At 45.5% G+C, this 22,497-nt stretch overlaps 1 protein-coding gene across 1 annotated transcript; it reads left to right on the forward strand.

The window, feature by feature from the left end:
• The first annotated feature begins 11,766 nt into the window (after window positions 1-11,766).
• Window positions 11,767-19,411, forward strand: PTCHD3 (patched domain containing 3). Its single transcript, XM_039550131.1, has 4 exons — window positions 11,767-12,748; window positions 12,984-13,105; window positions 15,393-15,538; window positions 17,537-19,411. The coding sequence occupies exons 1-4, from the start codon at window positions 12,017-12,019 to the stop codon at window positions 19,135-19,137; spliced, it is 2,601 nt and encodes an 866-aa protein (XP_039406065.1). The 5' UTR covers window positions 11,767-12,016; the 3' UTR covers window positions 19,138-19,411.
• The last annotated feature ends 3,086 nt before the right edge of the window (window positions 19,412-22,497 follow it).

Below are 22,497 nucleotides of genomic sequence, written 5' to 3' on the forward strand. Positions count from 1 at the left end.
TGGCAGGCTGCTATAAGATCGTCCTAGAGCCCTCTTTCTCCAGGCTGAATAACTCCAGCTCTCTCAGTCTGTCTTCATAGGAGAGGTGCTCCAGCCCTCTGATCATCCTGAAATAGCCCAGGAAATTTTTGTGATCTTAAGAATATGATTTAAAATACTCTGTCTTTAAAGTAGCAATTCAATTTGGTTTGCTCTTAATATCAACAAATATGAACAAACAAACATCTATTAGTTGGAGGCATTGTGAAAACGAACCTTCCCAGTTCTGCCTTGGACGGCTTTAGAATTATTATGATTTGGCTAAACTTTTCAGAGTTACTAATTAGTGAACTAAAGAATCTTAACAAAACACAAGCAAATTTTATATGAGAAATGATTGAATCCCCCTTCCTAAACCAGGAGGGATAGCCATGGACTGCAAACAGGACACAAATAAAGTACAGAAAAGCCTTGCACCAGCTCTCAAGGCAATGTGCTGTTGAATTTCCTGCCATATATCCTAAGAGAGTATTTTAACTTTGCCTCACTTCTTCTATTTATGTTAATCTGTGTGGTGACTATAACACATTCTGCAATATACATGCTTTTCAGTTGTGGGTGCAGAATATGATGAGGGCAATTTGCTCACTAAAATTCAAAGGAAAAAATTTCCTTGGGATAATGCAACTAAGTTTAAAGGGAATTAATTTCATTTTTAATCACACTGATAATAAAGCCACAGTTTCTGTTTTGTATCAAGATTAAATTACAACTGTGCTATAATCTGTCTCCCAGAAAACAGAGCATAGCCCTGATGTAAAAATATGTTTGCGTGAGAATCTTTTGTACGAAAATGTTTTGTATGTTAATTTTGTATCATAAAAGCTAATTTTCATAATGTATAGAATTAGCCAGCGGTGTAGGAATATTACCTATAAAATTCTTCCAACTATATGTGAATGCAGTCAAGAAGAAAACACACATCCTCAACAAATCCATTCACATTTATTCCAGGGTGCAAAATTAATCAATGATACTACAAGAGCTGGGACCCCTCTTGAAACTCGGCTGATTGACACATGTTAATACATGTACCCATTGAGGATATCCCTCTATGGAATATAAAAATTAAGGCCCGCTGTAAAATTCTATAACTAATTTCAAAACATATTGAATCAACATCTAAGAGATACAATAGTGTTACCTGTCACACCCACTACCCATTAAATAAAACCCCACTGATTCCTGGGATTCACAGGGTAGGGGCACTGATTAATGAGAATTGTGTTGATGACTACAACTGAATTTACAGTTTGAACTATTGGATGCGGTATGATTACTCATGTTATTGATTCAGCTGTTTCTATCTTTTCTCCTATTATCTTTCTTCATCAAGTCCATGGACAACCCATAAACTGAAGAAGATAGCTGGGAAAGAGATATTTATTACAATGTTTGAGTCACGGGGTAGATGTCAGAGACTGAAATAGATCATGCCTCAAACACTGATAAAAAGTTCTGCTTATTACAGCAAAACTGTATAAAGAAGCCATTGAAGCCCACCCCTCCCTAAAGAATGCCTGACTGGAACTTTCGATTGAAAATCAAACTGCTGAGATTAGATAAAGAGAAATCCATTCTTCCATTATCCGAGGCCTGGGGAGAAGTAAACAAGTAAACAAGGAAAAGAAGGAGAGCCAAACCCAACAGCCGTGCTGAGGTTCTTCCCTGGCTGGGTTTGGGCTGGGGGACACCACAGCCCACAGAAGCCAGGTTTACTCCCTCTGAAATGAGGCGGGGGGAGGAGCATTTGGGTGTGTGGTGTAACCTCTGATCAGAGACAGCAAACACCCACCCTCCCTTACACAAACTGGCCCAGCTGTGGAACCCCCAAATCCATGTGCCACATCCATGGGACATTCAAGTACGAGGCAGCTGAGGCAGTGCCTTAATCCATCCAAGACCCCCTGAAGTGCTCCCCAGAGTGATGCAACAAATCCAGAGCCTGTTGTAAGAGACAATAGCAAACCCCGCCCCGGCCCCCAGGGAGGTGCCTGGGTTTCCTACCCAGCCTGAGCGTGCATTAACCCATGGGGTTCTATGCTTTTTGGGGGGACCTTCACCAAGAAGACCAGCTGGAGAGGACCAACGGAACATCACTGGGATCCGTGGAGTGGTGATATTTTCTTTATTCTGTCTCTGTCACTCTCCTTCTGTCCTCCCCACCTCTGTTCGTTCTTTCTTTCTTTCTTTCTTTCTCTCTCTCTCTCTCTCTCTCTCTCTCTCTCGTATTTACTATCAAAAAACCCCCATACTATTGACTTTGGCATATGGTCTCATTTGCACCTTAATTCGGGCAGAGGCATTTCTAATAATTTTAATAACCAGATCTCAACACCCTGTAAGACGAAGGGGAAGTCTTACTTTCTCCAGCCTTTTCTCACCTCCAAGTTCTGGGACTCCTGAGGGTCATTCTCAGCAGTAAAGACCGAGGCAAAGAAGACATTCAGTAATTCTGCCTTCTCTGTGTCTTCTGTTACCAGAATACCATTCTGATTCAGCAGCAACCCAACATTCTCCCAAATCTCCCTTTTAATGCTGATGTACTTGCAGAAGCCCTTCTGTTTTAAGGTCCTAACCTATGCGATTTCTCTAAGTAGGTCTTTGAAAAGGCCAAAGTCAGCTCTCCAAAAGTTTAGGAATCTAGTCCTTCTTGAAGCTTTGCTTCCTCCATGCAGGATCCTGAGTTCCACCATCTCATGGTTACTACAGCCAAAGCTGCCCCCAAACTTCACATCTTCAACCAGTCCTTCATACTTTGTTAGTAAAAGGTCCAGCAACCTGTCTCTGGTCAATTTAGGTCAGCTGTCCCAGCTATGTCCCCTCCCTGCCTCTTGCCCACCCCCAAACCACCCTGAAGAGGAGAGTAAGAAACACAAGACTTGACTCTCTGCAAGCATTGCTCAGCAATAACCAACCACAGATGGTCACAAGTCTAATACAGCCTGTATTAGACTGTGTCAGAGATGGAATGTTATAATTTATGGCTTAAGCATCCTCATGAAGAACTTTTGCCTATTATAGCAAAACTGTATTACAAAAGCTGCAGAGAAGACCACCAAAACCCCCAAATGGGGCCCTGAACTGCTCACTGCCCGTTGATGAAGAACACATTTGCAGAGAGATCAAGCTTAGCATCTTCAGGGTGGAGACCACAGCCTCAGGGCTATCAGCTGCCAGGCTCAAACAGACCCTCACACCAAATGGTGGGGGGAGGAGGAGAGGTTTTGGGTGTGTAGTGAAAAAAGCCTCTGGTTCCAGGCAGTGAACACTTACAGTGAAGCTGTAGGGCCCCTTCACCCCAGGAAAAGCCACATCCACATGAAGGACAGCAGAGGGGGTGTCATGGCCCATCAAAGACCCCCTCCATAGGGGGCCCCAGACCCTGCATCAAAGCACTGCAACATGATGCAACAGATCCACAGTGTTGCAAGGGACAGCGTCAAACCTAGACCTGTTAGGAGAGGTACCTGGGTGTTCTCACCTGCCCCAAATGTACATTAATCCACTAGATTCTATACTTTTTGGAGTGGCATGGCAGCAGGGGACCCTCACCACCAAGAAGACCAGATGGAGGGGACCATTGAGACATCATTGGAATCCCTGGAAGGATGATAAGTTTCTACCCAACCCCTGTCACTCTCTCCCTGTCCCCCCATTCCCCCATCCACACTTCTTTCTCTCTTTTTCTTTCTTTCTTTTTTTCTTTCTTTCTTCCTCTCTTTCTCTCTTTTTCTTTCTTTCTCTCTTTCTTTCTTTCTCTCTGCTTCTTTTACTATTAAATAAGATATATCAATTTTTTGGCACCAACATCTAACCTCGTTTGGTTTTAATCATGTTTTTTGGGTATATTGAACCTTTCTGGGTCCGATCCATTTTATTCACAGAGGCTTAGCTTCCTTTCTCTTCTGTGTTTAAACCAGTTTGTAACAGCCTGACAGTGACACGCACCAGCACAGCACAGAGATCTGCCACAGAGCATTAGGACTTCTGGACAGAAGCAAGATGGGTAAGTAAAAGGCTGCATGCAGCTTTGAGATAAATAGTAAAGGGGAAGACCTTGGTGCCTCCCTGTTTGTATGTGTAGCTTGGCAGTCACCTTGAAGGGGGTGGGCAAGGGGTCTCAGGCAGGAGATGCAGCAGTTCTGCAAGTCTGAGTTTTGGTACTGCTTGTAAACATGAATCTTCTTATGGCTAAGACCTCATCTGATACCAGTATTTTTCTATATAGCACACTGCATAAAATAAAAGAGCCTATGGCTTCCCATAATGTCAAAAGTTCATTGGCAATTTTCCCTCCCAGTCTGTGGAGGGGCTGCTTCTGGAGCAAGGTATAGTTATGGGTATGACAGAGTCTGGACTGAGGACAAGAACTATCTCTGTTGTGTTCCAAAACCACTAAGAAATGACATTATGATGCCTTTGTGATCTGCGTCTACCCTATGTAAAAAATTCTTCTTTGAAGGTAAAATACAAACATTCATAACATTCATTGCTGATACAGTTAAAGTGAAAAATATAATAAATTTATAACTGCCCATGACTTTAATTACAGGGTTTACAAGGAAGTCACATAAATAAAACAGGTCGTAAAAACATAATTTATTTACACTTCCTTATTACATTGAAATACTGAGCAACATTCAAACTGTTAATGATTTATGAGGAAAGCTGTAGAAATGGCTCAGAGTCAAGTGAAATGGCACTTCTTTACACCCTATTTCACAAAAAATTAACCTACATGGGATCATAATCTAATCTTTGTCACCTGCATACTTTTCTGCATGATCGAAAAAAACAGCAACGAAGAAACCAAAGGAGAATAAAAAACACCTTCAAAATCACAGAGAAGATTCCATTCACAGACAGATATCATATTGTTCCAAATGAAAGCATGAAGAAGGCAAGACAGACCCACTATGTCCCTAAGGAGAATTACCTCACTTACCCCTCAGCAGGGCACTCCCCACCTTGTTCTCTTGCATGACAAGAACTCTCTGTGAGGGCAATCACAAAACTGAGAAAGACAGGTAATTAGAGATGTTCAGGGTTGAGGTTGAGGTTCTGTTCCACACCAATTAACAGTCTTCCCTGTTCAGGTAAAATGAGTTTGTTTGTTGCTCTTCAGTGTATTGGGTTTGTTTTAAACTCAGACCATTCACAATAATGCATGAGACAACAAAGGGATTTGGAATACTTCCTGGCAATCTGCCTCTCCCTAAAATCTTGCTTCTATAATCCTGTAACCTTAGAACGACCCAGAAGAATCTGGACAGATGCATTTTTGCTTTACTGGAAGAACAGTCCTTTAGAAGACATTACTCTTCTAAAGAGACTTTATGGAAGTGGCAGAAAAGCACATGAACTGTGAGGGGGGAGTCTGCTGCAGATCCAAATAAATCTACGCACATAAATTGAAGCCTCTTTACCTTGAACTGCTCACCCACTCTAGACGGTGACTGCATAAGGATCTCCTTAAATGGGAGATGAGTGTCTAAGTCCCTGTAACAGTTACTGGAGGTCTGGTCAATAAAGGCAATGGAGCACTGTGGTGGTGCATCCCCCTCCCTTCTTCAGGCCACACTACATTTGTGTTTTACAGTTAGTAATGCTAACTGAAGTGATTTCCCTGGACCATATTCCAGGTAAGCAGCAAGGATAAAGAAAATGGTGAACAAAGATGATGGTACCAGGGGAAGACCAAAGTGGGATCAGGATGCATTCTGGTTCATTTATGAGAAGTAATACTGAATGTGGCTATCAAAACTCGGGGATCAGAAAGATCCTTTTGTAAGGACATGAAAACTCCATCTGACAGGTCAGCATTCTATGAAAAGCAGAAAATTCCCTAAAGGGTTCTGCTATATTGTATGTAAAGCAAGTTACCCAGGTAGTGGCATCTCTGCAAACATTCTGGCTCACAAAATGAAGTTAAAACCACACGTTGATAAAAATATACAGGCACAGATAGAGCCAGACAAGCAGACTTCCATGTTTGCACCAGCAACAGAAGAAGGTATTACCCTGACATGCACACCCATAATAAATCGACATATGCCAGGAGAGACTGGATTGATCTGACGTAGAGATAACTTCTCTAACATCTCCTGTTGGCACAGACACACTGTGGAGCAGAAGGGCAATAGTTACATTAGTTGTGTGTTTGGCAGAAAATTTCCCTTACATGGAAGTATAACATTTCCTTCCAGTAAATAAAATAGGGAGGGATTTGAAAGGTCATCCCCTCCATGCATAACAGAATAAATGCTCACATTAGCCCATGCAATATCTTTATTGTGTCTGTCAGGGACCAAAAGATATCTTTATTGTGTGTCAATATTTATTTATTGTGTGGCAATATCTTTATTGTGTGTCAGGGACAAAGATGTGTCTAAAGCCTGCCACATTTGGTCCACTGTTGTGCATGTTGACAAGGTAACGTAGAAAAAGACCTTATTATTAGTTGGTAGGACTCTAACTTTCAGAAATTAAACTATGTATCAGTCACCTGGTGGGATTCATCCTGTGAAAGGGGAATAATACACAGTAAAGCCATTGTTGGCATGTAAGTTTTATCATGGGCCATTATGACCTTATCTCACATGCTGGCCCCATGTGAGATGATGTCGAAACTGGCCACTCCTGAGGGGGAGATATGAGGTGTGGTCCTGGGGTGGAGGGGAGAGGAAGACGTGAGGCACACTGTTTTCATCCAGGGGATGCCCTGAAGGTGCCTCCCCTCCCTCTCAGAAGCCATGCTCCATCTCCTTCTGCTCGGCAGCTTCTCCAGAATCCATAGGTCGGTATGTATTAATTGGTAACGTGACTAATAAAATTAATTTCCTTTGTAATTCTGAGTGCATCTTGACTTTTTTGTGCATGGGCATCCTCCCGAACCTGTGTCAGTGTCTCTGAGCTCTAATAAATCACAGTTCAGTTCATGTTCAGATCAGTATTCTCTGATATATAAATATTCAATATAATAAGGTAGTGTTTAAAATACAAGCTAACAAAAAATTTCAAGCAGACATTGGCTGATCAAAGCAGGAATAAAAGAGAGGCATTTTAGTTTTACTCTGTGGTTTTCTCCATAAATAATGTGCTTACAGTTCCTGAAGATCTCCGAGACCCGGGTGACCATTTTATGAGGAAACTTATAAACATGTATGCAATAAAAAAGAGTCTATAAAGATAACATACTCCCTAGGAACAACAACTGATCAAAGAGGCAAACCTTTTGCAGTTCTCATGGAAGTAAGTTGGGAAATCATTCACGTACCTTAAGGAAAGTGAAATGTTAGGGACCCTTTTTAAGGATGTACAAGCACAAAAGTTGATTAGGTTCTTTGGTAGTGCCATGTTACATCATATCATTGCCTTCCAGGGTTTTATGCAGTCTTAATGGAAAACCTCATGATTATGAAATCACTGTGGAGACAGGAAGTTTTCTTTAAGTCAGCTTGGAAAAGAATATTCCCAGAGTTAAGGTTATAAAATCTGGCAGCTCACCTTGCCTCTCTGGTATCCTACACTGATACACTGAAATTCTGTTCATCATGATAATGTTCAATTGAAACAGACAGTTTCTAACCACAGTATCACCCAGACAGTTAAAACACTTAGGCACCTTCATTCTTCCCAAAAACAAAAATGAAAAAATCAAATGAGCACAGACACCAGTCTCATCATGCAGCAAAGGAGCCACTCATCCTGCCAGCACCCAGCACATGGCAATTTCACAGCGTCACTGGGCGCTCCCAAAGCAAAGGAAAAGCAGCTTCTCAACACAAATAAATATCTGGGTCCTGGTGCCAGGGTAACTTCTGGGTTCTCTTTGGAATCTTATATTCTAGACAGACTCTCCTCCACTCTAGAGGAAACCAGGAATTCACCTCCCATCCTACTGCCCCCATCACCTGGCCACCCCCATCATTCCTTTGTGGGCATTTTCCTGAAGGCCAAGGGAAACGTGATCCTCTCTTGCACACTGGCTGGTGAAGGCACAGAGGGCACACGTCTCCCACTGGCAGCCCCCAGCTTGACAATTAAACTGCTCCCTTTGAACACAGGGCTTTGAGGCACTGCATTTCTCATGTCATCTGTGGTCAGGCAACCTCAGGGCCACAGGCTGTCACTGCCTAGCACAGGTAACAAAGTCCTATTGTTTCAGCCAGGTATGTAAACACAGGCAGTAGCTAAGCAGCCCACAGAGTACTCCTGCCTCATCAAAATGCCTGGAAAGAATAGGATAGGATAGGATAGGATAGGATAGGATAGGATAGGATTAATACAGGATAGGAGATGGGATAGGCGACAACTTCTCTGTCAGATGCTATGGTGGGCACTGTAAAGATCAGGTTAGTGAAAATTTCTTCATAAATGGCATAGGCATGCCTGATGCTGCATTATGATGGAAGAAATGGGATAAAAGTCTTCCTGATGACTGCAATTTTTTTTTATTCCAGTGTCCAGTGTATCTCACACAATTGGTGAAGCACTTTCCAGTGGCAGCCTGGGTGCATTATGAAATGTCCCTCTGTTCTGGCATTTCAAAAGAGAGGCATAAAGCAGCCACCTGAGAATTTGATAATGCAAGTGTCTTTGTCCTGGGAAAAGACAAGGACCAACTGTGACAAATTGTATGAAGAAAAATTCCAGTAAGATAATGTCATGGGCAAAAACTACTCCTTCAGGGAATTTCCATAAATGTAATTTATTTGCCAATTTACAATCTATTAAATGCAAATTCTGGTATCAAGGGAGACTGAAAAAAACCAACCAACCCTGAGGGAAAAACCCTGCTTCCCTTTAGACACCTCTTCCTCCCACTACCCTTTTTGATTCTCACCCCAGGCCGTGCTCAGCCCCTTTGCTGAGGCAGTGGGCAGCACAGGAGATGGGGGCCAGTGCACACCAGGACACAAGTCCTCAGGGCTGCATGTCTCAGCTCCTGCTCCCTTGGCTCCAGCCCCTGCCCAGGTATCCTCTTCTCTCTTCCCTCCTTCTGCTCCAGTGAGGACCTCTCCCCTTCTTCTCCTCCCGCCCTGGCCTTGTTTCTCCTTTTGCTTCATGTTTACCACCCTCACTGGTTTATGTCATCTTGAAGTGGACAGTGTACCTGTGCTAGGTACATTCTGACACCAGCTAGAGATGAGGCCACTGGGGATATTGGAAATGAATTGATTGTATTGCTGAGTCCCCACAAACCTTGCAAAGATGCAAGTACAATCTGCTTAAATGTGAGGCACCAGTTACCCCTCTCACCTGTCTTCTAGGCATGTCCGATATGTACATCAGCTTTCCTTTACACCATTTCTTTAGCACTGGGAAACACAAAGAATGTTGCTCTGTGAGTATTTACCTATGGGGCAATATGTCTAAACAGCTATTCACTGGGATTTCACTTTGAAACTTCCAGCAAATGCAACACAACAATCAGGAGAGCTTGTGCCTTCATCCTAAAAATACCAGAAAGCTGGCTGGCCGCAAGTCCTGTAGACCAACTCCTGGCTCTACCCCAAGAAGCATTTCAGATTTTATGCTATTAGAAATTAATATCAAAAGCATGAATAGGCCAGGGAACAAGGACAAGAATCCAGGTTCTAGCAGAAGACTGGCATATATTTCTTTCTTCAAGTCCATTCTGAATTGAGAGTTGGTGGAGCCATCTTCCGATGCCATAGGTGAGATTCCTAAGTCTCAGAGTTAACCTAAGGGCAGAGTTAACCTGTGCCCAGTGTACTGGGTACCCTGACTGGATAGGTCCTGCCATTAGGCCAGTTCCTGCCTCTTAACCATTACCAGAATTTGTCTCAAGCTCCTGAGGAGCCAGAAAGAAACTGGCTAGGACAAGTGGTTACATTTTATTTTCTGCCTTGCTGAGCTTAAAAAAGTCAGTAACACTTCACGGCTGTTTTTTACAGTAAATGCATTTAGCTGGACACCATCTCTTCATGTCTATTGCAATGTCAGTGAATCCTCCACAACAGGATTAAGTGCCAGGTTTTCTTAGAAAACTTCTTGGTGTCTGGCTATGGATAGGTGTGTCTCTGTAATTTATTCCAGCCACACATATATTCTTCTCCCTAGTTATCTCTATGTAAGAAAAGCTATCTTTTCCAGGTGGGTAACTCTTTGACACGAAGACCTAAGTATCTACATGACATCAAGTAGCTTACCCCTTTTTCTGTTGTCAGATTCCTCCTATGTAAACAGCTCTTACTCTAACATAATGTTAATCCATTCAAGGAAATCGAGACCTGAACATGGGACAAGCTATCACTGGAGTCACGCTAATTAGAACTTAGATTACGACAAGTTAGGAGCTACAAGAAATAGCTTCTAAGTGCCTGTTTCCCAGTGAGAAATTCAGAGCTGAAATACCTGTCTCAGAACACCTGTGCATGGAAAAGGGAATCACCAGGATCCAACCTGCCCTAGGTGCTGAGTACAGCAGGAGATATATAATGTTGCTCAGAGCCTGGCTGGCTATTTTACACTCACAGGTGCCAAGTCTGTCTTCCCTAGATGGGAGAGAAGAGATACCTACAACTTCTCTTTGCAAATATTGGCAGGAGAGGAGAGAGTTGCTTCTTTCAAAGGCAAGGAGAAGTGTGTGCCTGTTAGGTGTTAGCTAATTATCTGGACACCTGACTAGCACTGCCACATCTGAGCTTAATGTTCTTCTCAGCCAGAAGCCACTCAAATCACTGTCACGTACCAGTGTCAAGAACACCAGACTGCAGGGTAGATTTTGCACTTGGAAAGATCCTTTCTATCATTGCTACTGCATAAAGCTCTGGCACATCACACTGGTGATATTCTTGGGACTTGCCAATGGGAATCGCTAACCCTTGTTTCAAAGTCTTTTATTTCTTCTGCTGTCACTCCCGTTTTGTAAACGTGTAAACTGAGAGAGCAAACGCTGCAAGATGTACATCACCACTGTCTGTGTTTTGCTCTCAGACAGAAGAGTAATTTTTAGTGGGGAAGTAACGGCTGCAGCAGATTTGGAGAACACAAGAAAGAGAAGTCTAGGTTTTCTGATTGCTGGTACAAAGCGGGAGATGCTTTGCCGGCCCGTCTGGTACCATGGGCTGGCTGAGGCTACCCTGCAGGCACAGACTGGTGCAAGGGCCACGCTGGCCATGCAGCACAGTACAGGCTCACTGCCATGTGATCTCCTTAACTCCTCAATAGGCAATGGTCTCCTGCTCAGGATCACTACACTTCATCTCCCACCTTTTGATTCTGCAGCTTCTTTCTTACAACATGGAAGCTAGTTCTGTATTTAATATTGTAACACTGGTCTTATTGATTCCATTACCTATTGTGGAAGTCCCTTCCCTAGGCATGTTCTCTGTTCATATACCCAAGGATCACATTAAATCCTATTTACTACAGGGAGTTCAAGACACTAGATCCCAAGTGGTAGACCCAAATTTACTTGAAATCCCCGCTGTCCACTATGTGAGCTTTCATCAGACAACTGTGCATGACACAGTCTTGATGCCAGAGGCTCTCTCCTCCTGCTGTACCTGACTCTTCCCCTTGTAACAGGCCCAGCACTCACCTGACTCCCCAGTGAGTTCGTTCAGCTCACTCTATACATAGAAAGATAGAAAGTCACTTTTTTTTTTTTCTTTTTATTTTTTTTTTTTCGGGATACGGTAAAAGAGGGACCAGGAAATGTGAGCACACGAGTACCCGAGACCGAGATGGGGCGCGGCAGGGCGCAGCGAGGGGAGCCTGGCCGGCCCTCCTGCCCGTCCCGGGGAGCCCCGTCAGCCAGGGCGAAGGACGGTTCCGGCCGCGCCCACCGCTGAACACTCCGCGTTCCCTCTATGCCCTCGATGGGCAGAGGGCGGCTCTGAATTCCTCTCCCTCTCCTCTCCCTCTCCTCTCCGGCGCCGACACAGACCGCACCGTCGGGCCCCGGCGTGGGACGCGCCGCCGGCAGCCCGTGCCCGCCTCGCCCATGGCGGGGCCGCGGGACCCCGCGGAGCGCTGCTCCTGCCGCAACACCAACTGCGTGGAGCGGCCGCTGCGCCGGCTCTTCGAAGGGCTGGCGAGCGGCGTGGCCGCCTGCCCCTGGCCCTTCGTGCTGGTGCCGCTGCTGCTGTCGGGCGGGCTGGGCGCCGGCTTCCTCTTCCTGCCGCAGCGGCAGGCGAACGACATCGAGGGGCAGTTCACACCGACGTGGGGGCCCGCCAAGGATGAGCGCGACTTCGTGCGGCGGTACTTCCCCCCCGACGACTCGGAGCGCTTCTCCGCCCCGCGGCTGCCCACCGAGGGCGCCTACGCCTCCCTCATCGCCGTGGCGACGAACGGGACCTCGGTCCTGGACCCGGCGGCGTGGGCAGAGGTGCTGCGGCTGAACGCGACCGTGCACGACGCCGAGTACGAGCGGCTCTGCGCCCGCACCGCCGGCGGCTGCGCCAGCCCCAACCCGCTGCTGTCGCGGTGGGGCGATGCGGGACCGCCCGCCCCGGGGAGCCTCCGCTTCCCCGTCAATGACAGCGTCTTCCTGGGGGCCGCGCTGGGCGGCGTGGAGACGGACGACGGGCGGGTGCGGAGGGCGCGGGCCCTGAAGCTGATGTATTACCTGCGGGAGGACGGCCCCGAGGCGCAGGACAGCCGGCGGTGGCTGGAGAGCTTCCTGCAGAACATCTCGTCCAGAGTGGCGGAGTTGCGCCTCGGCTCCATTCAGGTAACGCACGGGCGGGTACGGCCGTGCGCAGCGGCCGAGCCCGAAATGTCCGGGCAGCCCCCTCGCCGAAAGGAAAGGAAAGGAGACGGCGGCGGGACAAGGCGGGCGGGCTGCGAGGGCCAGGGCAATGCTCCTCTGCCAACGTGATGTTTGGCCTTGCCTGCGCGTGTGTACAAAAACCACGAAGAAGAGGGAAAGTGCTTCATTGTTTCTTTCCTTGTTGTTTTAACGGCAGGTGACCTACTTTACCTCGCTGTCCAGACAACAGGAGTTTGAAGGAAATACCAAGAGTGTGATCCCACTCTTCTCCATAACATATTTCCTGACAATAACCTTTGCAGTCATCTCTTGCCTAAGGTAAAATGTCTCTAAGCTATGGCTCAGTGAGTAGTGATGTCTGCTCTTCTTTACCTGCCTCAGCTGGTTTCTGCTTTTGCCGATTGAAGGTGTTCTTGAAGCTGCAGACTTCCTGTGACAATTTATAGGCAAAATGTATTTTTTTTGCTTTTTCTTGTCTACCTATGTGTATTTCCCAGCTGCTTAGATGGCAGATGAGAACCTGAACAAGTGTTCAGTACTTAGTTAAGGTTCGGGTGGATGTGCACTAGCTTCATAGATTCCTGGAAGTCTGGGTACAGCTTTAGTTGCTCTGCTTGCTAGTAGAATCAGAGGCTTACCTGCTGTCCACAGAGAACTTAATCTGCCCTTTCTTTGTGCTGATGGAAAGTGAACCATTGTACACTCAACAACTGTACTGCAGTGTTTGTGTCCTGTACTTCCAAAAGAAATTCTACTTGCAGGGTGAGCAGCCTGGTTTAGCGCTTGCATCAAGCATCATACCTATTAAAGCACCTTATGGAATGCTTGAACCAGTGCTCAGGGGCATCTTGGCAAAAGGCTGGTAGCCAATCTGTCTGCTGAAAAAATCTCTCTACACAGCACTTACTGCCTGAAAGGTGCTTCCAGTGATATGCTACAGCAAGAATTCATGTAAAATCAAAGAGCTGCTAGAAATTCACCAGTTTTTTGGGTCACCCTAAGTCTAGTGTCACTGGTAGATCTTATGTGTCCTTATTTTGACGTCTCTGGTTATTGATGCAAAGAGCAGTACACATCTTCACTCGTCCGAATATAGTTGGGCGGTGGTAATAATGTGTATAACGCCTCCTAGAGAAATTAATTTTATGCAGTGCTGACACCTGGGAACTCTGCTAGCAGCTTTCATCAGGAGTTCTTCTGAGAGCGGGTATCGCTGTATCTGTGCACTTGTGTCATAAGTTAGCAAGCATAGTCCCAGAAGGGATGTCCTTCCTAAGGGGTGCTTACAGTTTCCTCTGGGAATTGATAGAACCTATCAGCTGGCCAGTTTGAATATGGACAATTCTTTAAGCCATTTAAATTGTGACTGCCTCTGTGATCCACATTTAAGAATAGGCAAACTCCCCCCCAAGCTCTCTCTCGTTTCCGGCGCTGGGGCAGGTGGCTGCAGGCCCTGTGTGGGGGCCAGCGGGCCCGGCCAGGCCCTGCTTGGGCCAGGCCGGGCCGGGCCACGGCCATCCTGGAGCCGATGGACCTGTTCCAGCCGTGGAACCCCCCCCCACTGCCTTGCCGTGGGCAGCCGGAGCGGCTTGGCTCTCCCCCCTCTCCACTTCGATAAGTAAATTCAACATTCCAGCTGCAAAGCTGCAAGGCCGGGGTGAGATTAACCCTTTTTATTGCTGTGAAGAGCTGAAAACCTGAGGGAAGAGAGAGAGGAGATGCTTAAAGCTGAAATTCTGTTGTGAAGCTATGATATATCAGAGTAGCCCCTTGTAATTTCATGAAGATATGGGGGGTGGAGCGTTCAGCTTGTAAGCAAAAGCACCTGCGCTGAGATAGGCAGATGCTGACGCAGCTGTAATTTCATGAGAAGTTTGGACAGGGAGAGATGAACCAGATGAGGACTTTTGTTCCAAACGGGAAAGGAGAAAACCTCAGTCCCTAGAGATGCTCCCAGAGATAGTCCTAACGATGAAGATGAGGAAGACCCTTTGCTCCCAGGGAAGGAGAAGGGCCTCTGTTTTTGTTTCTGAACGGCTCAACCTTAAAATTGTACCCCAAAAAACTTCAAGAGTGGACCCTCGAACGCAGTTGCGGGAAAACCAATTGCTATCTGTGTATGACCTTGAACGAGCTGCAAGTCAGGGGAAAGGACTCACACGCAGGCAGAGAGACTCCTCTTCCTAAATGGACTGAACAATATTTGGAAGTGGGCGGCTGTCTCGTTGTGATAATGTTTTCATAGCATGAGCAAGAAGAGACTTCTCTTTCTAAATGGACTGAACAAGGTTATTATGGCAGTGGTAAACAGACTGAACATCTTAAGGGTTGTCTTTTCACATTGTCAGTGGGAGAAGGGAGGAAGGTGGGGCGAGGAGAAGAATTCTGAAGGTGGTATAATTTTTTTTCCCCTTCTTTTAGGTCTGTTAATAAACTTCTTTATATTCTTTCAAGTTTGGTGCCTGCTTTGCGTTTCTCCTAATTCTTATCTCACAGAAGATAAACAGTAATGAGTATTTTGGACCAAACCACTACAACTTGTCATGCCAAACACATTGGTGAAGTATTTGACACATAACTAAGATATTCCTTGAAATATTTTCAGACTGAGCTGTATAAGAAATAATATCTGGCTTGCAAGCTGTGGAGTGCTTTCTTCCGGCTTAGCTGTATTGAGCAGCTTTGGACTGATGCTCTTCTGTGGAGTTCCGTTTGTGGTCACTGTGGCTAATGCACCATTCCTGATTCTGGGTAAGTAGAAAAAGTGAGTCAGATTCAGCTACAAAGACTAAAGTGAAGTTAAAACAACCTAATGGTGTCAGTCTTTTATGATGTGAATGTCAGATAATACAACATTTTCTCCTGAAGTGAGTGGAGGAGATACCCAGAGGTGCAGCCTCCTCAGAACACCTAAAGGCGGGCGAGCCCCTCAGCTCAGCTCAGCTCAGCTCAGCTCAGCTCAGCTCAGCTCAGCTCAGCATGCCCACAGCAGGACTGCAGATGGGTTCTGGTGCAGGGGCAGCTTTTCCCAGAAGACAAGGCCTGATCTAGATCCACTGCTACAGCCGGAAAACTGTAAATGAGACAGTGGTAAGGTTAGCACTTTCCAGGATTGTTCCAGTGTCCCTGGAAATGTAGCCAGGATGATTAATCCTCTGCAATATAACCTCTGTGTACTAACCAGTCTCATTCAGCTACACAACTGAAGTGATGCACCATTTGTGCAAGCAGTCCTGCCCCCAAAAAAACCCAAGGAAGTTGGTATCATTGTAGCCTTGTTGCACAGACTGCTTAACAGCCTGTGCTGAAATTTCCAAATACTGTTAGATAATGTTGCTGCAAATTACTGCAAAACAAAGATCCTTACTGATCCTTACTGATCTCCTATATGATGTATTCATGTGATGTTTTCTTGGGCTTGGTACAGTGCTAAGGAAAACACATGGAGCTCCCAGGTTGACAGAGGCTGTGCATCATCCTAGCTTTCCAGTGCAAATGCTCCTTAGGGCAGGCATTGTTTCTTTGTTTCCTGCATAATTCCGATGCATTTTTTATTTACTTTTGTTTGCTCATCAATTGCAGTGGCTCTGACTATCAAAAAGACCCCTTTGTTTACCTGGGAAAGGGCTTAAGCCAGTCTCTTAAGCCAGATCTTCAGAAATAACACACAGACTTTTGTCTTCCTTGCGTTAAAGCAAACAAATTCTCAGTACATCAGAGGATTTGCTTTGAAGGCTGCTTGCTTTCTGAAGCAGCCTGGCTCGATGCCATCCAGTAGTACCTTGTGCCGTGCTGCTTAATTCCTCTTTGAATGTGTACTGGCAATTGCCTGTTCAGGTAGCCAGTAGTGATTTCATCTATTCTTCTGTGCTTGACTAAATCTCACTCCACTATTAGCACAGCCCTGCTTTCCCTTTTGTGTGATTAATTTTCAGTGAATAGAAGAGCCCTTGACAACATGGCAAAATACTGAAAGGTGTGTGATTAAAGTCTTGAGAGTTAGCAGAGCTGAGAGAAGCCCATTGGCTCTTCCTTTTTGAACTTCCTCTCACTTTGGCATCTTAGCAAAAACCCAGGCCCAGGATCCAGTCTTCCTGGCAGGGTTTCCCAGGGATCTGGTGGGTAATATTTGTGAGTGCATCAGTATAAATGTAAAGATAAATGAATAATAAGTCGTGAGTAAGTGCTGAAAGATGAACTGGAGAGAAGTGGAGGGCAAAGAGCATTAAAAAGTGAGCCACTGGAAAACTGGAATCACTCTTCTCCCATGTGGTAGCAACTGCTCTTCTGTCTTCTGAAGGCAGAACAAGAAATTATTGGTCTAAGTTGCTGCAGTGCTGAAGAAGAGATTCCAGAGATAATGGGGGATGCTTCCAGTGATAAGAATAGTTGAGCATCAGAATATGTGATGCTTTGGAATCTGTCATCTGCATCAGGAGACACGTGGACATCAGCTACAAGATACTTGTCAGAGATGCAGTAGGTGTGCTCAGTCCTTCAGCAGAGTCAGTGGGGGATCAACAACTTACCAGGTCACCAGGAGGTGCTGAAAGATAACGCATTCAGCTACACATGAAGGATGTGTTTTCCAGATTCTCATGTAAGTTGCATCAACACTAGAGCAGTGTTAGTAGCCCAGCTTCCTTTTTCAAAATTTTATGCAGACCGAAATGTGAATAAGGTCGTTTTGTTGGGTGTTGGTGGAAGCTGCCATCTGCAGCGCAGCATTAACAGTGTCTCCTCTTGCAGGGGTTGGCGTTGATGACATGTTCATCATGATTGCTTCCTGGGAACAAAGTTCAAGGAAAAAAGAGAAATCCAGTGTTAAGTCTCTGCTGGCCGAGACTTATGCAGAAGCAGCACTTTCTGTGACCATCACCACTCTCACGGATGTTTTGGCCTTCTTCATTGGCACCTGGACGGCTTTTCCATCCGTGAGGTCTTTTTGCCTCTATACGGGCACAGCTTTTGTCTTCTGCTATGTATATACCATGACCTTCTTTGGGGCTGTTCTGGTATTAAATCACAAAAGGGAGCAAGAGAACCGCCACTGGCTGACTTGTATGCGTGTGGGAGTAGGTGAAGATCAGGCTGAGAACTCCTGCTTGTACAATGCTTGCTGTATTGGCAGCTGTTCCAGGCAGCCATCTCAGCCAGAAGGTGAGCATCCAATGAGCATATTCTTTAAAAAGTATTATGGCCCTTTTATTACAAATAAATGGATCAAGCTGCTCGTGGTGTTGCTGTACGGAGCATACTTGGGTGGCAGTGTTTATGGGTGTACTCAGATCAGGGAAGGCATCGATCTCCGGAATCTGGCAAATGATGACTCCTACGTTATTCCATACTATGATGATGATGAGAAATACTTCTCGACATACGGACCCAGGGTCATGGTTGTCATTACTGAGAGCGTAGATTACTGGAATGAGACGGTGCGTCTTGGCATTGAGAGCTGTGCACAGAATTTAGAGAACATTTCCTATGTAGATAAGAACCTCTCAGAGTCATGGCTGAGGGTATACACAGAACTTGCCAAAAGGGGGTTGATAAATATAAACAGTAAGACTGACTTCTTTAATAACTTACCTGTACTGTTCAAATTTCGTCCCAGTTTTGAGTGGGACATAAACAAGACTCAGGATGCAATAGAAGCTTCACGTTTCTTCATCCAGACAGTGAACGTGACGTCAGCCGTTGATGAGAAGAATCTCCTCAATCAGTTAAGAGAGGCAGCCGAGCAGTGCAGCATTCCACTGAAGGTGTATCACCCAGCGTTCATCTACTACGACCAGTACCTGGTGATAGTGCAGAACACTGTTCAGAACGTTGCCGTGGCTGCCGGGGCGATGCTCGTTGTCTCCCTTCTGCTCATTCCTAACCCATTGTGCTGCTTGTGGGTGACTTTTGCTATAGCCTCTGTTATAGTTGGCGTTGCTGGTTTCATGACGTTCTGGAACGTCAATCTCGATTCCATATCCATGATCAACCTGGTTATTTGCATAGGGTTTTCCGTAGATTTTTCTGCTCATATTTCCTATGCCTTTGTTGCGAGTGGAGAGTCATCAGCCAATAAAAGGGCAATTGAAGCTCTGTCCCTGCTAGGTTACCCAGTACTTCAAGGTGCAGTTTCTACAATACTAGGAGTAGTTGTCCTGGCTGCAGCAAACACCTACATCTTTAGGACATTCTTCAAGATCATGTTCCTTGTTATTTTGTTTGGGGCTCTTCATGGTCTTGTTTTTATTCCAGTGTTTTTAACATTTTTTGGAAACTTTGGTGGCTCACCCCACAATACCATGTCTAAAAAGTTAGAGCACAGGTTTAGAAATGATAAAGACTGTCCATGAATAAGTTAACCATAACATATTATATATTTACTATATGTAGATTCAATTGCAATGACTGTCAGGGAATATAAGACATGAAGAACAGAAGAATAAATACATCAGGTTAACAAAGGTTTCAGAAAAGCCAGACAAGAAAAATAACAACCAACCACACAGAATGGATTTGCATTTTTTACCTTTGAGTATGTTTGACTACCACCTTAACGCTGTTAATTGTCTTTGTTGTGTGACTTGTTTACTGAATGTATTAAAATTATTACGAACACTGACCACTTCATCAGGTTAATGGACTATGTTACGTGTTTGTCAGGATGTCTTCACAGAGGGGAAGACTAACTCCCACTGGGCTGTATTTCCTCCCTGTTTGCTTTGCTGGTGTAACTCATCCCAGCACTAAGCCTGAAGGCAATTTTTGCCCAAGAGGCTCAAATCTGGGTGTTTTACAGCAAGATTACAAAAGGTCAGAACTGTCTCAGACTGCAATAACTCATAAGCCCTCGGGTGACAAAATCTGCTTAGGTTCCTAATGCATCATGAGAAACCCTTGGGGAAGACAAGCTGACTCCCATTTTCAAAGCCTTTTCTTAGTGTCCCATTTTCTAGCTAAGCTTGAACGTCTGGTACCTTTAGGAATTTTGTGTGTAGCTTCTGTTGGCTGCAGTTTGCAAAGGGATGTGCTGTAGGTTATTGAACTTGTGTGGACTTCCTGAGTAACCACCCTGGGAGATGCTGTGCCATGGTATGACAGGGCAAGAATTCACTAGAGAGAATCACACCCTGATTTGGGACAAAGTGAAAAATCAACTCCATTTTAAGCAGGTCAGTCTTAAAACTGTAAACCCATTAATTCCATTTTGTTCATCAGTGGTGGCCCATCCTGTTATGTGTCAATAGAGCAGAGGAGCTTTCCCTGAATAGGAGCTAAGAATATAGGAGGTGATCTTCTAACGTGGGGACAAGGCAGTAGGTGAAAATCAATTCATAATTTGTTGCCAAGATCATGAACGACCCATTGGAAATAAAATAATTGATGGTAACCAGTGTTTGTAATTCTGGAAAAATTGGTGTAGAACTTATCAAATCATTCAGTCCAAATCTGCTGCTGTGGAGGGTTTCTTCTGAGAGATTGAGCAAGTGTGACAAAGCCAGGGACTGCCTATGTTCCCTGTGGATATCTGGCCAGTTTCATGAGACCCAGTAGACAGGGCAGGATCCTTCTCTTTCACAGAGTCATAGAATAGTTAGAGTTGGAAAGGACGTTTTAAAGGTCATCTGGTCCAATCCCCCTCCAATGAGCAGGGGCATCTTCAACATGATCAGGTTGCTCAGAGTCCAATCCAACCTGACCATGAATGTTTCCAGCTCTCTGGAGAACCTGCTCTAGTGTTTTACCACCCTCATTGTAAAAACATTCCTTGTATTAAGTCAACTGTCTTTTAGTTTAGAATCATTACTGCTTGTCTTATATCAAAGGCTCTGCTAAAATATTTGTCCCTGACACTATTCCAGGTCCCCTTCTCTCCAGAGCCATCTCTTCTTTAGGCTGAACAACCCCATCTCTCTCCATCTGTCTTCATAGGAGATGTGCTCCAGCCCTCTGATCATCTTTGTGGCCTCTTCTAGGCTTACTCCAGCAGGTCCACATTCTTCCTATGCTGGGGACCCCAGAGCTGGATGCAGTATTCCAGGCAGAGTAGAGGGGCAGAATCACCTCCATTGACCTGGTGGTTGTGATTCTTTTGATGCAAACCTGGATACAATTGGCTTTCTGGGCTTCAAGCACATATTGCTGGGTCATGTCCAGCCTCTCGTCCACCAGTGTACCCTGAAGTTGTTCTCAGCAGGCCTGCTCTCATTCTCTTCATCTCCCAGCCTGTATTGATACCAAGGGTTGCCCCAGCCCGTGTACAGGACTTTGTGCTTGGCCTTGTTGAACTCCATGAGATTCCCATTTCTTGTGGTTGTCCAGGTCCCTCTGAATGTCATACTGACCCTCAGGCATGTCACCTGTACCACTCAGCTCAGTGTCATCTGCAGACTTGCTCAATGCCTTTGTCTGTGTCATTGAGGAAGACATTAAATAGCATCGCTCCTTGTATGGACCCCTGAGCGATACCACTTGTCATTGGGACACTGAGCCACTGACCACTGCCCCTCAGGTGCAACCAATTAACCAGTTCCTCATCCACCTAGCAGTCTACCCATCAAATCCATCGCTCTCTAATTTAGGAAAAAGGATGTTGTGGGGGACCATGTCAAAGGCCTTAGAGAAGCACAGGGACGTCCATAACGCTTCCCATATGCACTGACATTGTCACTCCATCATAGAAGGTCACTAGGTAGGTCAGGCAGGACTTGTCCGTGGTGAAACCATGCTGGCTGTCTCAAACCACCTCCCTGTCCTCCACATACCTTAGCATAGCTTAGGAGGATCAGTTCCATAATCTCCCCAGACACAGAAGTCAGTAGCTCGCAGGGTCTTCCTCTCTACCCTTTTTGAAGATGGGTTCAGTGTTTCCCTTTTTCCAGTCACCTGGGACTTCACTTGACTGCCACAACTTTTTAAATAGCATAGAAAGTGGCTTGGCAACTACATCAACCAATTTCTTCAGAGCTCTGGGATGCATCTCATCAGGTCCCATGGATACATGTATGCTCAGATTCCTCAGGTGGTTATGAATCTCTTTTCTTACAATGGAAGGGACTTTGCTCCCACAGTCCCCATCTTACTGTCCACCCACTCAAGAGGTGTGGGAAGAGAGGTTGCATTTCAAGACAGGCAAAAAGGTGGTTGAGTACCTCAGCCTTCTCCTTATCCTTTGTGACCAGTTTGCCAGCCTTGGTTAACAAGGCAGGTACACTTTCTTTGACCTTCCTTCTCTGGCTAACATACCTATAGAAGCCCTTCTTGTTATTCTTTGCATCCCCTGCCAAGTTCAGCTCCAGCTATGCCTTGACATTCCTAAATTCACAACCAGACTGCATGTCTATACTCTTCCCAGGATACTTCTTCCCAGGCACTGCTTCCACTGTCTATGCACTTGCTTTTTGCCCTTTATTTTGACCAGCAGGTCCCAACTCAACTATGCCAGTCTCTTGCCTTCCCTGCCTGATTTCTTGCACCTAGGGATCACTAGCTCTTGCACATGTGATAGGCATCCTTAAGGATCTGCCAGACCTGTTCTGCTCCCTTGTCCCTGAGAACAGTTTCCCAGGGGGTCCTATTGACTAGCTTCTTGAAGAGCTGGAAGCTTCCCTTCCTAAAGTTCAGGGTCCTGACTTTACTCTTTGCCTGACCAACATCCCTCAGGACTGCCAATTCCACCAATGCATGATCACTGCAGCCCAGGTTGCTTTCAA

The sequence above is a fragment of the Corvus cornix genome, chromosome 2 (assembly GCF_000738735.6).
Source record: "Corvus cornix cornix isolate S_Up_H32 chromosome 2, ASM73873v5, whole genome shotgun sequence".
Taxonomy (NCBI): domain Eukaryota; kingdom Metazoa; phylum Chordata; class Aves; order Passeriformes; family Corvidae; genus Corvus; species Corvus cornix.

Excerpts from the sequence above, each read along its gene's own strand:
- PTCHD3 (XM_039550131.1), top strand. The coding sequence starts at position 12,017 with ATGGCGGGGCCGCGGGACCCCGCGGAGCGCTGCTCCTGCCGCAACACC. Across the intron at positions 12,749-12,983 it reads TGCGCCTCGGCTCCATTCAG|GTGACCTACTTTACCTCGCT; the intron begins GTAACGCACGGG and ends TTTTAACGGCAG. Across the intron at positions 13,106-15,392 it reads GCAGTCATCTCTTGCCTAAG|ACTGAGCTGTATAAGAAATA; the intron begins GTAAAATGTCTC and ends AAATATTTTCAG.